The sequence below is a fragment of the Ixodes scapularis genome, unplaced genomic scaffold (genome assembly GCF_016920785.2).
Source record: "Ixodes scapularis isolate PalLabHiFi unplaced genomic scaffold, ASM1692078v2 PGA_scaffold12__126_contigs__length_90152505, whole genome shotgun sequence".
NCBI classification, from domain to species: domain Eukaryota; kingdom Metazoa; phylum Arthropoda; class Arachnida; order Ixodida; family Ixodidae; genus Ixodes; species Ixodes scapularis.
In genome coordinates, this window is record NW_024609838.1 from 23,515,536 (window position 1) to 23,533,823 (window position 18,288).

Consider the following 18,288-nt stretch of genomic DNA (forward strand, 5'->3'; position numbering starts at 1 on the left):
CGGGGGCAAAAATCCCAAAAGCCAGCGAAGCGAGGAAGTCATTAGTGTAGCCGCTATCCGAGTTTTATCTTTTAAAGACGATTGATAACTTTTTCTTTTTTGCCGATGTCGGTTTGTCATTTCATAATTAAAATATGGCGATGCTTTCTTGTATTTTTTTGGCGTTTACGGTACTGTGGGAGTTGGCATGGCAACTGTTGCTGTATCGCTGTCGTCTGCTCGGCGCAACCACTTGCGCAACACGAAACTCGGAAAAACTTGATCGCCGACGGGTTTTCACTTCACATTTATAAATTACAACAAATGCGTGCGCAATAAGCAGACATATTTGCGGAACTTTATATAATCTATTAACAGAAAAAGAAGCACGGAAAACACGAGAAACATTTGCAGCCATTTATTTCAAACATCTTTTTCTGTGAATCATACTTACAGTATGATACCACCTGTACACTGTTTAAGTCACTGTAAGCTGGAACAGAAGAGCATTATAAACAAGCGTTGAAATAACAAAACAACAAAAAAGTAGAAAGAAAGGGATGAGAACAAGTTATTCCAAAAACGCCGTTCTTGACGGCAAGATTGGTGGCAGTGAGTCATGAAGAGTCCTCTGTTAGGCTTTGAGCAGACAGTGCAAGCAGTTTTCCAATGTAACATACACGCACGTAAAGTTTCTTTTTTATTAGAAACTTAAAAGACGACCACACCTGAACGCAGGGTACAAAAAGATTCCTCGTCAATCACTCTGTGGTCACAACTTGAAAACAGACACAATGGAATAGACAACCATTCAACTTGCACTCTCTCCATACAAACAGCACACAAGTTTTGGTTTTGCGAGTTTTATATTAAAACAAGAAAACTACTCAAACTCAACCAAGTTGCTCCCATAGGTGACTGACTGGGCAGACATTGTCTCTTTGCCCACGTCGTCTACAGGATGTCGCCACAAAACAAGCATGGCCAAGCAAGGGGTTTGCTTGCCCTTGCCCCCCCCCATGCTTGTCTATCGTTTCCGAATTCCAAACCTAAGCACCACAGATAAATACACTTCCCCAATAGTCAATGACATGATACTCTTGGAGACTGACTTGCACTGTCTAAAGCGCCCTACCAGAAGACTCTTCCAACATAAATTTCTAAGGTTCCTAGACGGAGCCGAGGTCAGTCTCTGACTTTGAGGCCCCAAATGCTTGACCTCCTGCTGATCCCGATGGTTGGTCTGGCAACGGTGGAGAAGAGCTCCTTGTTGATCTCGACGCGGGGAAGCCCCTTCCGCAGGGTTACCAGCGCGCAGTCGGCCAGCACCCCAAAGACCGCTAGATGCCTCAGCGACTCCATCTTGTTCAGGGTCCTAGCCAAAGAGTCAACAAAATGAATGGATGGTCCATTTGAACAGGGCGGCAGCTTGCATCACCTAGCCATCCATTTTGGCACCGAACAAATGTGCTACTCGTAGTGAGGTGCTAGCAAGGTTTCAGGTTTCTAGTATTTGCCAATATTGGTACTAGACACCTGTGTGGCAAAATTAAATTGCAAAGTAGGGAAAAAAAAATTAAAACTTTGGTTTTATCCGGACGAAATAAGTGCACCTTGTAGGAAAAAGTGCCAAAAACCAGGAACCCTGTTTGGTAAACCTACTTACAGGCAGAACAGATATATGGCAAAATATGAAAACAGTGAAGCAAGAGGTGTTACATGAATTAGAGGTACTGATTGACATAATGAAGGTCCTATATATAGCAATAAAATATATATATATATATAACTGCACCCGTTGCCGCCACGCCTATATTCCTGTCCGAGTACTACTTCTCCTGGCACTCCCTTCACCAACCACCCAGACATTCCATATGCAGAATGCATTATATTGACATACCAAGCATTTCAGTGAACTGAAAAAAAAAAAAAGCTTGAGAAAAACTGACGAAAGCATGCAAGCCACTCGTCCGCTGCCTTTGTTTTGCCGTCTGCTGCGTACTAGCGCGTGCGCGCCTCGGGATCTCGGAGGCCATGGCGCAGCGGCCAATGGGAGCTCCGTCAACGCGTGCCAGTCGATGGAGCGGAAGGCGCGTGGAAACGATCTGCCGTTTTCGCGCTTCCAACTGATGACCTTGGCTCACTCCATCAGACAGTTAAAAAAAAAAAAAAAAAAAAAAAAAAAAAAAAAACATACTAATTGGCAAAATAATTGCCCAAAGTTACTAATTAACTTTTTAATTAAGTGAAAATAGACATATGGTCCGAATTAGAAACTTGCCGAGCGTCATCGAAAATCCCCGAATCAGTCACACTGACGCCCAGCAAGCTTTCGATTGGAACCATATGTTTATTTTCACCAGTTAAAAAGGTAGTGAGTAAATTTTAGGTAATTATTTTCCTAACTGATATATTTTTTTTTTGCAACCCCCGATGTCCCCTGTGACTGGCAGTTTGTTTCTGAAATGAGTTTCTTCCTTTCTCATGTGCCTCTTATTTAGAAATTTTTGAAAGTCCTCGCGGAAATACCCGGAATGCAGATCTGGGTGGTCTGAAGTCACATGACCAGACGTCATGCGACGTGGTCACGTTACACTGCGACCTGACACACAACGTTAATGAGTGTAGTAACATTGTCAATACCGTGACCTTGCGACTTCGCATAGCAACCTCACGTGACACCACAATGACATGACATGTGGCCTGGCACAGGTTAAATGGTCACCCGACCACATAACTCGTAGCAGCACGAGCCACGTGAGCCAACTAAATGTAGCTCGTGATGGCCCGATACGACTACGACCATGGCGACGAAACGCAAATATGAAGTTTTCTTTCGGTAAAATGCACATTGCACTAAGAAATATCTCACAGGTAAGAGGCGGGCTTGATCTTGTAGCATCGGCTGACCCCCAGCCTTTTGAGATCGCGCAGTCCACTGGCCACGGCCTCGATCACTTCGCTCGTCACGTGAATGGCGTCGCTGATGTCGAGCACGGTCAAGCCGGGACACTGAGCCACAAGCCTCTGCACATCTGGGAGAGGGGAAGCGAGGATATGGCACAAGCAGAAACAAACACGAGACGTGAACGGTAGTGCATTTTGGGAGCCAACTAGTAGTATTGCTAGTCACCGTTTTCTATGGTGAATGGTAAAGTGGATAATTGCTACTGAGCAATTTCCGAGGCAATGTCTCAAAAAAAGCGTTGCCTACTGTCATACCTTCTCTTCCTCCTCCACTTTGGATTCTTGTCACCCTCCACCCAGTCTAGGGGCGGCTCGCGATAATGATAAACCTATGCCAGCCCACACGCATCCTTGCCATTTTATCGTCATTAGTAATGCTATCATTAAGCAGCATGGGAGGCTAAAGGTGTCCACCATAACCACGCCTGCAACTCAGTGCGACGTTCTAGGGCCTTTTTGGGAATGTCTAACAAACTTCTACCAATTTGGAAATAAAATAAAATTGATACAGTATAACTGATACATATTCTCAGGGAACAGTGTCGCAAAAAAAAAGGCAGCCCGCTCAAATAAAAAAGGGCTCGCACAGACAATTCGGGATTAATTGGTTGTGTTAAAAAGCACATCGAGCTTTACAAAGAGCTGACTTTTACGATATTAGACTCGTTTATAGGCCTACGAAAAGGTGATGCTTGGGTATTGCAAACAAAAATAGAAATTGGGAATACAAAAAAAAAATGGTCTAAGTTTCGTCTGTTAGTAAATACCTTAAAGGCAGACGTACACTTTGCGCTTTCCACTTTTGCCCTCCCCTCCTTTCCTTTATCCTCTCCACTTTTAAGCTTGTCTCAACTTGGCTCCCCTCGCAGCTTAGGAGGGGGGAGCACTAACAGGATTATCTTCCCTGCAGAAAACCGAGGTTGTACGTCGGCCTTTAAAGCAGTAGATTTAGAATATAATCATTCCTCTTTTCACAACGCACTGCTCCTCCAAATAACAGCAATAAAAGAAAGTGAACACTCACGAGCGTCGGACAGAGCACCCCTGCAGCCTGCAATGTTGAGTTGTCGCATGTCGGGCGTCACATTTTCCACGAGAACTGTAACCTTCTCATGGTTCATTTCTGTCCATGCTAGATTCCAGGCAGTCAGTCTACAGAAAAAAAAAAGTCAGTGACTTTTATTAGTAAGTCTTATATGCATGAAAGGCATAAGATTGGTTAAGGAATTTGTGTGCCATGTGACATATTTTCTCGCTAAATTTAGCAGGGAAATTGGATTGGTGTATAGGCCACAAGACGTGCTTTCCCGCTAAATTCAGCAGACAACTGAATCGGTGTACAGTTCACAAGTTGTCGAATCCCCCAAGGTGTATATAAGTCATGGGACGCCACTTTTTTCGCTAAAATTTGGCAGAAAATGCGCGGCCAGACAGACAAACAAAGGTTTGGGATTGGGAGGGGGGGGGGGGGGGGGGGTAGCAATAAAAAGCATTTCATGCTTTAAAAAAAAAAGGTTGGGAGGCTACACTCGTTAAAATTGTAGCATCACATAAAAACACACAACCTTCTTAAGATATTAAAAAAAAAAAAAAAATTGTAAAGGTCATCTATTTCATGTGAACCTCGACTATGATTCCTAGAGGAGGACGTCTAGGACGACTTCTAGGATGACCTCAAGGACAATGCATAGAGGAAGACATCTAGGACGATCTCAAGGAGTTCTAGGACGATACGAAGAGATGATGACGAGGGATTTAGGACCTCACTATCTAATAATGTCAAGAAAGGCTGACTCACGTTGGTTGCCCTCTCTTTTTATTCTTATTTATTCATACTTGCCACAACCAATGGGGACTTTTCTGTTGACAAGTGAGGATGCATTTTCCCTCAAACCCTAGCCCAGTGGTTCTCAACCTTTGTTCTTTCACGGACCCCTAGTGGATCGGCGGAGGACCCCGTTCGTGGTGAGGGGAAGGGAAATGTGTAAGGTATGATAATGATTCAGTAAATAAATATAACTAAGGGCTAGTGTGAAGTAGACTTCTCCTTGTTGACACATTTACGACAAAACTCACCTGAAAATTGGTAAGTTTCTTTTCAATCTGGGAAAACACACCTTCTATTCCCGGCCTTAAGAGATGAGGCTGGACTTCGCGGACCCCTAAAATGCCTTCGCACCCCCAAAGGGCCCGCGGACCCCCATTTGAGAACCACTGCCCTAGCCCACAGCAGCTTTGCTAAAATGCGCAACCACTCGAAGGGCAACGACACCGCTGCATGGTTAGACGTCCCCAAGACAGGAGAAGGAATGCCGCCAGTCTTCATAGTGAAATATTTTATCTTTTGAGCCTGACAAGCTCACATGTCCATCACGTCACCTTCGAGTGGTAGTCAAATGAAGGCTACAGGTTTTGACACGTTGATGAAGCATTGTGCGAAGCAGAGCATGAAGTATGGTGCAGACTACAATTGCAAACAATGTGCACTTCCTGAGTGTGGTACTTACAATACAAGCTATTTTTTAAAAAATAACTTGTTTGTTGCCATTTTTGTGCCTCAAGACTAGTAGGATCTTCCCTAGCAGCACAGCCATTAGCAATTACCTGCATAGTCATTTTCTTCTCTTCCTGGCCGAATTCGGGCTTTGCACCATTCAAACCGATACAATCAATCGACCAAAGGCACAAAAAGTGCACGCAGGACATTAAAAAGAAGGAAGAAGACATGCACAGCCATACCGTCTGCAGCCCTTGGCAATGTCTAGCAAGCCTTCCGAAGTGAAGCCCTTGCTCATGGCCATGTTAAGGCACTCGAGGTCAGGGTTGCCTGCAAGGAGACTGCGAGAGACAGATGGTTTCGAACCGGAAGGAACAACATTTACTGTTTGTCGTTACGCAAAGGAGAGCCCACTCTGAGCTTTGCCTCTGTCAGGATGAAAGCCGGGGGCAACTATCGGATATTTGCAACAACCATTGGTTTGAAAACAAAAGAATGAACAAAAGGAGAATAAGTCTTTCAATTCACGACAACACAAGTTTTCACCAGAACGCCTCTGACTGTTACGACCTAGATGGGTATCGTACCAGTATGCAGTCGTGCAATGCTACTGTATGACGCACGTTAAAGACTATAGCCTAACAACGGCATTGCATCGGCTGAATTTCTCGCCTACAGCAGATGCACCAGACATTCGCTGGGGCTTGTTAACTTCCCGCACAACGCAATTATTACGGTTCATACAGTTCCATCTAAAAAACTCAAGTAGTACCAAAAATTGTGAACTTCAAACATGCCACACTTCTACAGCATGTAAACCGACACTTTCAAGGCAACCCAGATGGCTTGCAAAAGTCTGTGTCCTCAACATACCCTGCTGTGATTTACTACAGAGGTCAAGCAGGTGGCGGAAGCTTACAATGAAAAAAGTCAATGAATGAACTTACCTTGTTCAAAGAGGAAAAAAACCCAGACACCCTGTTCGGGCAATCTACGCTGCCACTTTGCAGACGATGCAAGCATTGCAGACGGATGGCGTTATGATAGCAGACGATCCCATAAAAGAACCCGAACCGTCTGGGACTCCCTCGATGCAGTGTACGCCATCTGTCGGCAGCACTTCTCGCTAAGCGTACATCGTCCGTGAAGTGGCGGCGTAGATTTCCCAGAACAGGATTCAGTTAATTTTGTTTTTCTTTTGAACCATACAAGTTAATTTTTCGATTTTTTTTTCTCTACAGACTTCGAACACCCGTTTGCACCCCTGTAGTAAATCGCAGCGCGATACATTGAGAAACCGACTTTTGCGGGCCGTCCAAAGCACTAAGAAAGCTTTAGTCTACATGCTGTAAATCAAGTCAGGAAAAAGAAGACAGTAAGTGAAAAGGAGGACAGGCATTCCCCTCTTCCTGCACAATGCAAGCAACATAGCAGTCACCACAGGACCCACGTAAGCTTGACTACACCCCTTAAAAAAAAGCCGCCGCTGGCTTTCTCGGCCTGACCTGCAGATTTGGTCGGTGAGGGTGCAGTGTTCCAGGCTGAGCTTCTTCAGCTGCGAGCAGGTCGACAGCAGCTGTGCCAGGGTATTGGTGGAAATCGACGCCATGCTCAGGTCCAGGTACTGCAGCTTGCTGAACCTGGCAGCCGCAAGGACCGGAATGGAAAGACGAAACAATGATGCCTTGGAATCGCTCGAAAGTGTGCCGCGACCTCCGACCCCCTTTCCAGGTCTGTGAAAGCCAGGCTCTCACACTGGGACTTTGAGTGTGATACCCTATGTTGGGAGAGCTTGCAACTGCCTACGACAAGAAAACACATGGGCACACCGGTGCCACACATGCTCGGTTTGCACCTAAGCCGAAGGTGCAGTGGGGGCTAGTATGTGCATGTTGGACCAGTCATACGTCTCTCTTTTGTCACATGATCCCTCATGTGGTCACACTCATGTGATCCTTGTGATCACATTTACTAAAGACCACAAGGAAGGCGGCAGACTGGTCCGGCGAGCGCGCAGCATCCATCCTAGTCGGCTTAAGGGGTGAACGGCGTATGGAAACACCTCCAATCTAAAGGGTGCTCCCGGGTGCCATCCGGGCGTAGAAAAAGTTGTAAGAATAAACCAATGGACGGAGTGCATTGAAACTTCTTGCAAAGGTGTCTTTAGGTGGTGCATTTTGTCACACTTAAATTTTATGACGGTAGGTATCAAGGAAAAAAGCGTCAGGCCTAAAAAAAATGAAAGCCGCTTACAACTCCCTGTAACGCCGAATTAGAGCGCAGCTCTTGAGGAGGAGGAGGCAAGGGCACTGGGGGGGGGGGCTTAAACTAACCAGGGGGGGGGTCACGTGACCTTGGCGGTCACGTGACCCCCAATGCCGATGTCATCACTGACGTCACTGATGACGTCATCAGTGACGATGACGATGCGGGTACCGATGACGTCATTAGTGACGTCACTGATGACTTCACCAGTGATGATGACGATGCGAATGTCGGTGACGTCATCAGTGACGTCGCTGATGACGTCATCAGTGATGATGACGATGACGATGCGAATGCCGGTGACGACATCAGTGATGATGACGATGTGGATGCCGGTGACGTCATCAGTGATGATGATGATGACGATGTGGATGCCGGTGACGTCATCAGTGATGATGACGATGACAATGCGGACGTCGGTAACGTCATCAGTGATGATGACGATGACGATGCGGATGCCGGTGACGTCATCAGTGATGATGACGATGACGATGTGGATGCCGGTGACGTCATCAGTGATGATGACGATGACGATGTGGATGCCCGTGACGTCATCAGTGATGATGACGATGACGATGTGGATGCCGGTGACGTCATCAGTGATGATGACGATGACGATGCGGATGCCGGTGACGTCATCAGTGATGATGACGATATGGATGCCGGTGACGTCATCAGTGATGATGATGATGACGATGTGGATGCCGGTGACGTCATCAGTGATGATGACGATGACGATGCGGATGCCGGTGACGTCATCAGTGATGATGACGATGACGATGTGGATGCCGGTGACGTCATCAGTGATGATGACGATGACGATGTGGATGCCGGTGACGTGATCAGTGACGATGACGTCATCGGGGGGTCACGCGACATCGGCGGGGGTCACGTGACCTCGAGGAGGGGCTCACGTGACCTCAGGGGAATCACGTGACCGGGGGGTCACGTGACCCCCATGAGGTCACGCGACCCCGGTGGGGGGCTCGCGCGGTGCATTATGGGACATTTCCCATGATGCACCGCGCGGTTACGCCGACGGCGACGCCGCTCAAGCCGGAAACGGGCCCCTAAGAGCTGCGCTCTAAAAAAAAAGTTATTTCCCATGTAGAAAAAGGAAGACAGCCACCACTCGCAGACTGTACCATATGTGCTTGGATCTCCTTGCCAGCGTCCACTTCAAAGTGCTCACATTTTTGCTTCATGTCACCCCATCTGTGAGTGACGGCGTCAACCAATAAAAAAAATTTCTTTATACACGATTGGCTTTCGAGAACACTTCTCCCATCGTAAGCGGTCACAAATGGGAACAATGTGCCCAGCCACACGCACGCACAAACCGTCTTTTGGAGAAATTTCCAAAGCTCGGGGCAAGACGTGGCACCTACCTGCTGTCGACGGGATGGCAGAGTGGAGTGTCGCCATCAAACAGTGGCCCCTTCACCTGCGCACGTTAAGGAGAGAATGTGGATAAACGAGGGCTAGCAACCGAGCTGCAAATTCGAGCGTTCGGTCCTGATTTGCAGCCACCACAAAGCACTGAAGAACGAGCAAATGCGAGAAAAAGAAAAATTATGCACGGAACGTGCGATGGAACCTCCGGGGAAGAGGAAAAGGGTGCCAAAAAAGCACAGCCTACCGAAGAGTCGCTCTCATTTCTGAGATGGTGTAGCGTGATGGGAAAGGCCAGAAAGCACGCACGCGACCACACCAGTGAGCTTCTTCTTGCGTGCTAGCAGCTTCCGATTCTGGATAGCTCGGCAGGCAAAGCGCTCGACCCACTATCTCAAGGCGGGAAGTTCAAATTCTGCCGGTGATTTCGGTTTTTTTGTACGAATCGCTGTGGGTATAACGCTTCTCGTATACAACTTTTCGTTAAAAGCCCGCTGCTACAGAAGTCCATGAAAATTGATTGACAAAACGCATTCTGCGTTAAAAAAAAAGGATCCGGGGATTGAGGTGCACCCAGAAAAAATGCTCTCTCTAAAGCGCCGTTGTGCATGCGTGCAAAAAAAGGTCACTGAAGGCATAGGGATGGCTGAACGGCCGCCCAAGTTTTTTGTGTTGTCGAGCCCCTCGTCACTGCGCACCACAAAGCCGCTAATTGGGCTACCCCTATTTAGTGTATTTAACACTTCAGCCATCTTGGTGCTTGAAGTCATTGTTTCCAGTCATCCAAAACTACCTGAAATCGGAGGGAAAGTTGTCCTGTCCTCTGGAAATGTCAGAAACAGCCCGTAACCCAGGAAAACAATATCGCCCGGTTTCTCGACGCCGGATCTAAGGCTCAAGAAGCAGCGCTTTCCGAGCTTTAGACACTCTAGTACAAGGACCCAGTTTGAGGAACCATACTCTAAGCGTGCCGTATGTAGTGGCCGTAGGTCATGCAAACCTCACAATAATATGCCGGGCCGGTACTTGTTTTATAAATTAAACCCGTATTGTATCGCACCACAACAAAACCCCAACGCCCGCAAGGAACTTGGGGAACGAAGTGCCGATACTTCAAGCGCAGCTCGTTTGGCGGGTCCAGCGTGTCAGAAGACGACTGGCGGCTTACCTCGGACATGGCCAACCTGAGAACGACCACGCCGCGGCTCAGCACGAGCCTGAGGACGCCGGGATTTAGGTACCTCTTGGCCAGGTCCAGTCTCCGCCAGAGGCTTTCGTCAAACCTGCGGGCGGTCAGCGTAGTGGACGACTTCTTCAGGAGCACTCAAAGCCGCGCATGCGTGTGACTGCGTCGCCGATGATGCGGCATGTCACTTTTGTTTTCGCGAGTCAGGTCACGTTGTAACGTAGGAACAGTGTACACCCGGTGAGGTGGTTATGTGCGGTTAGTGCAACATGCAAAGTGAGCAAAACTATTAATGTGTCCTGTCCAATCGCCCTTGCTTCCAAAGGTGCTAGCCAGGGGCATCGATAACGAGCAACTCTCGACAAGCCCCCCAGTAAGTGTACGAGACGCGCGTATTGAAATCCCGTTCTTTGACTCAAACACGGTACAAATATTGAGGCTTCCAGGACCAGTTTGGCTGTCAATCAATAAGACTCTTCTGGCACAAAATGCTACTGAGCCAAACTGAGTTATATATCACATTCTTTTAGTACACACGCGACTCCATAAATATGTGTGGTACTAGAACTGGTTTTAAAGGCCACTACTAGAAACGTAGCCAATTACACAATCAAAGATGACAGTGTGGCCTCCCAGTAAAAGGCCAGCTGGGCTCATTTATCCTAGATGTATTTATTAACTAACGGATACTTCCTGCTGAGAAGATGCGCAACGTGTAAGAATTCATGACGGGTTGTTGGGGTCTGTACTAAGAGATAAATGTTCACAGACAGGCATTTACCTTACAAGAGCCCAGACTCGTTTGAAATTTAAAATTTATCAGAAATACTCTGCCTCTCGAGATTGTGATGACTAAAGAAAATCTCTGTATATTTCACGTTTGTCTTTTAAAAATTACCGACTGACAGTAATCCTCTCAATCTTCTTTCCGACGTCGGGTAATTGACTAGTGTCCGTTCAGGACACCTGCGTAACATTACTGCATTTCTGGGCGAGGACAGAAATCAGTGAAGTATGGAAATGTACAAGACTAGTATTACTGTTTTAAGTATACACTGTCTCGGCCTCTTACAGGGAGGATGACACACTGTTTCAGCATCGGTGAACCTTACGACCCCACAAAAAACTAAGTAGATACTATGCACAATTATATAGTTTGATGTGCTTATTTTATATGCTTTTCTGTTTGGATATTTCTTTCTATTCCCGATTTTGACATGTTAGGACGTCAAAATGAAGCTCCAATAAACGGTGAATGTCATTAAAGTAATCCCCGACTAACCCCGGATTTTTTCCAACAAAAAATGAGGAAAAAAGGAACTTTATTATTTCAGCAAAGTAACTCTGAAAACATGAAACCCCATTCATGACAAAAAAGCCATGGGCAACCTATGTCTCACATTAAGTAAAAAATATATTGCAGCACGAAAGCCACAATTAACAGAAGTAGTCCCCTTAGTTACTAGTACCCGGGAGTAGCCCAGGGCATGCACAAATATAAAACAAAGAGTTTAAGATAAAAACACTATCATTTCATGCCTACCAGGTCTCATTTGATTAATAAAACCAAGCAAAAAAGCGAAAAGGCCTGCAAAGGAAAAAAGTTCCTCTTGGGGAAGTTCTCATGCCGGCAACGTGTCGACCCCAGAGCAACGGGTGGTGCAAGCACTCACGCCAGGTGGGACCACCGCCTGCAGACTCGGCCACAGCTGGCAAGCACCGGCTTGGGGAGCCACTTGAAGATGTCCAGGATCGTTTCGTCCGAGAGCTTCATGAAGAGATCTAAAACAAAACAGAAAAAAGATTTCTTACAAAAAGAAGAATGGAAAGAGACAAACAGGGGCATGTGCGGAGTTCAAGATTGGGTTTCACCATGTTCCTGCACTTCTATTGCTAAAGCATTAAAAAATCTTCACTGTCGTGCTAAAACTTTTTTTCTTTTTTTCAGTAATTATATTGTACATTATTACCGTAATATCCCAAGTCATTGCCCATCCCCCTGCTCCTTGAAATTCATAAAAGCTGGAGTGGGCCATGTCTCAGTGGTAAGCACAAAAAATTTAAAAAAGGCAAAAAAAAAAAATTACAACAAAAAAAAGAAAACGCCCATTTCACTATGTATTTGCATGGCTGCAAAGGAGATACACTAAACTCAAAACTCTAGTTAGTTTTTTGCTTAATACAAGAAATCCTCATGAAAGGATGTTTGATTATCGCGAAGTCCGTTGCCTGCGGCTTGCATGTGCATGATGAAGACTGTTGAATGTTTGTTCCGTGAAAGCATGTTTCCTAAAACAGCCATGTTCTCTTCGTTACTTGGCATCGGACGAGATCAGGTGTCTTGTCAATCACAAGTAGCGTGCTCTTGCGCAACTTTCTTGTTTGTTGCATACATGCGTGCTATCAACGTGGGTTGAGGCGGCGTTGCTGCGTGACGGGGACGGCACCATGAACACGGACTCGAAATGGGACGCTTTGCATGTGTGCAGCGTTCCAGCAAATCTTTACCAGTTGGCTTTGTCTCAAACATTGAACAAGCTTACCAACTGCGGTCACAACGGGGTCTGGGACAATGATAATTTGCGCTGACCTTATTTCGATGGATACGGACTTTGACCTTACACTCCGCAGTTACATTCCAGGGTATAAGGCGTGTGAAGCGCGGTAAAGTTACCCCTCGTGCAGCAAGCACAAGGCAGGCGGTGTGAGAACGCGGGCGACATTCTAAATATCCGCATCTTCCAATAACCAGCCTTGTGTTGTATCCGGACTAGAAACTGATCATTTCCAGTCTAGAAACTCTAGAAACTGATCGTTATAAGCGGTACATCGTTACATGTGGTATCGTTATAAATGGGTTGCACCGTTTTGCTTGAACTCTGAGAGCACTCTAGTTTGGGGCAGGGACAGTCGAAGAGAATTGGGAGTCTGGAGAACCTTGGAGGGCACTTTGAGCAACTCATGGGTTATTAAAGACCCCGGTTTGAGAACCCATGATCTTGACGTCTTTCCAAACTAGAGTTAGGTGATGAGAATCATCCCCGTAGAGAGCAAGTGCCACTTACCGTTTCCAGCGTCCACTTCCTGCTTGTTACGCTTGTGAAGAACAAACTCATTGTAGAACGCTTGCAAAGGCACGTTTCGGCCACTCCTCACCGCCTGTAAGACCACAAAGGCAGACACTTTTAGGATTGTGGCGACAATTATGTGCAAATTCAATTGGTTAGAGGAATGTGCTGCCGACGGCAAGGTTTTGCAAGGGCACAAACTTTGTGCAGGGTGCCTACAAAATCCATCGCTTTCCAATTCTATATTTTTCCCAGACCGTCGCAGAGCCTCTGCACAATCGCCCGTGAAGTCCTACGATTCTTTCAAGGTGATCTACAAATTTTCTCTACAGTTTCAAGTTTGCCGTAAAACTGGATTACATCACCGACAGAATAGGAATTCAGTACGAGCTCTGGCTCCAGCGTGAGCTACTCAACTTCAATGACGCCTCAGCGTCTTGCAGAGCCAGCTTAGCCAATGCATGACGGAAGGCAAGGAGTGCCTTCCGCAAAGCTGGGAATACTTCCTGAGCCTGTTACCGCTTATAGAAGGTATTCACCGGACGCCAAATTTAAACGCGCTCTTCACACCCCATACTCAGAATTTTTTTTTTATTTTTTTTTTATTTACAAGATACTACAAGCCAGTAATCCGGCCCAAGCAGGAGTGGATGCGGTTTCTCTTCACATGATATCTAGAATTTATACATCAAAAGACATAAATTCTAACACATAAACAACATAAAACACAAATTACACTTCAAAAAACTGTTCAAATGATCATAGAACATTGTACAAAGTAAAAATATGGGGAGGCAAGGAGTTCCAATCTGTTACACTTTTGGAGAAAATAGGGTATTCAAAAGCATTTGTGCGAGCAAATATGGGAGTTATTTTTTGTGTATGGTTATGTCTAGTCTGTCTAGTAGATGATGGCTGAATATAGGATGAAGACTCAAGTCAAAGTTTGTGATACCAAAGCTGAAAAATGGATTTTAATCCAGCTAGCTTTCTGCTGGATTCTAGAGGAATAATGTTGCTAATTCTAATTATTCGGTAGGAAGTCATGTTGGCGATAACAATTCTATATAAAACGAACTGCTAGTCTCTGGACCTGTTCAAGCCTGTTAATGTCTTTCTTCGAATGAGCTCACACCTACGGGCTGCTATGACCGGCTACATTAACAGCGTGGAATTCACGCTGTCAATGTTGCTGTATGGCTGAATGAGGGAAAACAATACTTAGAAGAACAGGAAGAAAATACGCTGAAGAAAGAAAAAAGGAATGCGGAAATTATTAAGCAGAGGACGCTACGGAATTACAGTAGATATGAAGTTGTTCAGGAAATATGGAAAGGAGTCATGGTACCGGGGTTGTCTTTTAACAATGTGGTATCATGCATGAATACACTATATGAGACAGTGCAGGAAGACATGGGCTGGGCATTTTTTGAGGCTAGAGAGGCAATCAGCACGTTGAAATTTGAGCAAAGACTGGACATAATTGAGGATACACGATGGCCGAGAAAGGTATATATGCATCTCTACACGAAAAGTTTGAACACTAAAAAGACAAACTGAACCTGAAAACTAAAATACTAACAGTCAAGTGTGGATGGAAAGGGTAAAGGCCCGTTCACACTCTTGCAACGGAGTACGACCGAGAGAGACTAGACCTGTTGAAACCTCTTAAAATTTCTTAGGACGAGGGAACACACTGGCATTCTGGCGCCATCTATGCGGTGACCCTGGAACTGCGTTTCACAAGAGCGAAGGTTTTGCAAGATTTCCGAGGTGCAATGTGAGTATAAAAAGGCTCGTTTATAACATTGACAAGAGGTTTTCGAGCGAAGAAAGAAAGGATAATGCAGTAGAGAAATAGAAAATACGCCGGACCGCCAAGTTTACACTGCTACCCAATAGATGGCACCAATGTGTTCTCTCGTTGTAAGATGTTTTAAGACACCCAGTTCTAAGAGGTCGCAAGAGTGTGAACGGGCCTTAAGAAAAGAAGTCGAGGGAAAGGTCAGGAAGGAAAGAATGAAGGAAAAAATAGAGGGCAAAAACAAGAAATAAGTTAGGAACATTGGTATGATAACTCGCGGGGCAGCTCATTGTTATTCGAGGCTAGAACAGGAGTGTTGAGGTCTAGGACATATAGGACAAAGTATGAGAAAATCGATATGTAGTGTGATGTATGCCAAGGGGAAGGAGAGACTTTAGAACATGGTGTTGAGGTGCACAGGGCTTGCACCCCCCCCCCCCCCCCCCATGTGGCCGGAGCACTGGGGAGATTAAAAGAATGGATCATAAGTGCATTTTAATAACAAAGAGGAGATTGGAAGACAGCTAAAAATTATCTAGGAAGAATCGAATGATGCACAACTAGGGTAGGTGGCGCAAACTACCGCCCGATATAAAAGGTACAGCCGTTAGCATCTATCCATCCAAATTGCAAAAAGCACCGCAGAAGCTCGTCGTCAGCTCGTGCTCGGCAGTATAAAAAACTGGGCAATGGCTTCCAGTGAATACTGCCATACACCCTTCCAACACTCATCGCCCAAGCCAAAGATGCCCATTCACCGAGCAGTGGACGGTACTCTGCAGAAGGACGCTACTCTGCACGCTTACAATGCGTTCCACAGTCCTGGAGACAAAAATGGTAGCGCACAGAAGGCAGTTAGTGGAATTGTTCATATAGTCATCATTGTTTCAGAATGTTTGCGCACACCTAGATCCCGTAAACACTGCCGGTGCCACATCTAAAAAAAAGTCTGGGTTTTCTTTACATCCATATGTGAAAGAACACTAATTTACTCCAACTCTTCCTAGCCATACATGTCCAAATGTCTGAAGGCTGTAGTCAACAGTTGGCTTATATCAAACTATTGTAATGTTCTACTGGGTCCTGCCATGGGATGTGCTGCAACCATACAAATATTCAAGAGACATGGTTTCATCTCCTGAGTGGCCAACTAGAACACCATAACTCCCATTACCTGAGCTACAATGCAGCAAGCACCATGCCACCCCTCAGGATGCCATAATAGAGGCACTTAGAATTGGTTCTAAGTTTGACGCTTTCTAACCGACTGCCGTTTCCGTCGCGAAAATGCGTCGAGACAGCAGTACCTCTTATGGTAAGAACGCCATTATATTCCAAAAGAGAACTATGCACATCTTTTCTCACTCCATTGTCCTATCTCGCGAGTTCGGGCTGCGTGCGGCAGTCCTGGAACAAAGGTACATCCTAACACAATAAAATACGATACCTTGGCATGTTTTGACATGTACTTTCGCAACCTATCCAGCTCATCTGGACTGGGCTTGAGCTCCGCCGCAAAATCGCTCGACATTCGTTTCATGTTCACCGACAAAAAGCAAGCTGTGACCGCGCGCGCATCTGCCACAAATCGAAGACACAAATGAGACAATAGGCCAATCAACAGCATACAAAAAAAAAAAAAGAAGAAAAAGCTGCCCAATCAAAATTGATTACGGAGGGAGGTCGAACAAGTCCAAATACTCAGGTGTTTTATATGCTCCTTCTCTTTTAATTATATATATGGAAAAATAAAACACTAAATAAGCTTCAAATAAGATTTAAGTATTATATTTCGGTGTCGTGTTTACCATATTACTACGCTAAGTTCCAGCGGTAGCAAAGTTAACGAAAGGGTTAGTTTGGTCAAAGATGGCTTCAGTCTGTTACATTGTCAGTTACCGCGCTGTTTTAGCCCTACATGCACCACGGTACCTGTCTAAGAATATCACGTAATCTCCTCGTCCCTGCAACCAGTAACTAATCGAAATAGTCCGGAATCGCTTACCTGTACGGTGGACGGCTGAGGCGGGATCGGTGGTACGCGCCAGGCGTTTGGCACGGAGACAGGGGTTCGATCTCGTCGGTCTTGCGAGCACGGACCGTCCAAGTACTGAACACCCATCTCTTCGAGAATGTCCCCGCGGACTTGCTGAGCTGACGTAGCGTCCCAGTTTTCGTCGGAGGAAGCGTCCTCGTCGTCGAAGTAACCCGACAGGATCGACGTCGACTTGGCGCCTTTCAGGTCGTCGACTCTAATCTCCGTGGTGCATTTTTTCTTTCTGGGCGGCAGATTTGCTTTCGTGGCATCTTCGAGCGGTCTCCTGAGGTGCAAGCGCGAACAGAGAGATGGATAAATACGAGACCGCAAAACCTGCACGAATAAACGCGAGCAAGAGACAGTGAACGTATTTGTGGGGCACATTCGCGTAGACAAAGGGTGACACCCGTCTACACGGAAGGCTCGATTGAACTATACGGTGCTTGCAAGCAGGTTAGGTTTTAATCTGTTTATAATCCTACCCAAAACTGAGTTCTTTCGCTTACAATAAATACGAAGAAAACAAGCTCGATGTCTTGATTAATGATGCGGGTAATACGAGTTTGCCACGGTACCAACGGAGCGATCGTGGTATGTGTCCGTTTCATTACAAACGTCTAAAAAATGTTGACGGTGCTTACGCTCGTGTTAAAAGAAGTTGAAGGCCGAGTTCGTCTGAGATGAGTGATCTAAATTAAAGACAGATCGGTGAATAATTACCTTTCCATGCTGGTGCGATTGCAGAGAGAGGTGTTACGTATGCACACAGCCGACCCAGCCACCCAGCGATCACCGCCTTTTTTATGTTTGCCGCGTTCCGTTCGTTATTCGCGTTTTTTTGACTAATCGAACCTCCTGCAAAGATTGTGACCAATCGACTGCGCGTACTTCTAAAATATCCGGTTCCGGTGCGTTTGCATCTTACCAATTATTTCAATTTAAATTCGCTAACTTGTTTTTTATGACGTCACAAAACTTATTTGTTTAAAATTTTTTTATTATTAAACACATTTTTAATTTTATAAAATTAAAACAGAAGAAATAAAACCATAATTGTGCTTCTTTTTTAAAAATTGTTGTATAACCCGTAAC

At 45.7% G+C, this 18,288-nt stretch overlaps 1 protein-coding gene across 2 annotated transcripts; it reads right to left on the reverse strand.

Moving 5' to 3' along the window:
• Positions 1-382: 382 nt before the first annotated feature.
• On the reverse strand, positions 383-18,053 carry LOC8051128 (S-phase kinase-associated protein 2). 2 transcript variants are annotated; one of them, XM_029992106.3, is made up of 11 exons: positions 17,917-18,053; positions 17,164-17,479; positions 13,352-13,445; positions 11,960-12,068; positions 10,269-10,383; positions 9,097-9,152; positions 6,949-7,083; positions 5,686-5,784; positions 3,971-4,098; positions 2,852-3,014; positions 383-1,354 (listed from the first exon to the last, which is right to left on the reverse strand). In XM_029992106.3, exons 1-11 carry the CDS (start codon positions 17,922-17,924, stop codon positions 1,165-1,167), a joined length of 1,413 nt encoding a protein of 470 aa, XP_029847966.2. In that variant the 5' UTR covers positions 17,925-18,053; the 3' UTR covers positions 383-1,164. The 2 variants fall into 2 exon arrangements, with proteins under 2 accessions (XP_029847966.2, XP_029847967.2); XM_029992107.3 differs by lacking the exons at positions 17,164-17,479; positions 17,917-18,053 and adding an exon at positions 16,606-16,771.
• Positions 18,054-18,288: the final 235 nt, after the last annotated feature.

Bases quoted from the DNA above. Each gene is read 5' to 3' on its own strand.
- LOC8051128 (XM_029992106.3), bottom strand. The intron at 12,069-13,351 runs GTAAGTGGCACT...GTTTTGTTTTAG, and splicing joins GGAAGTGGACGCTGGAAACG to ATCTCTTCATGAAGCTCTCG. The intron at 9,153-10,268 runs GTAAGCCGCCAG...TAACGTGCGCAG, and splicing joins TCAGGTTGGCCATGTCCGAG to GTGAAGGGGCCACTGTTTGA.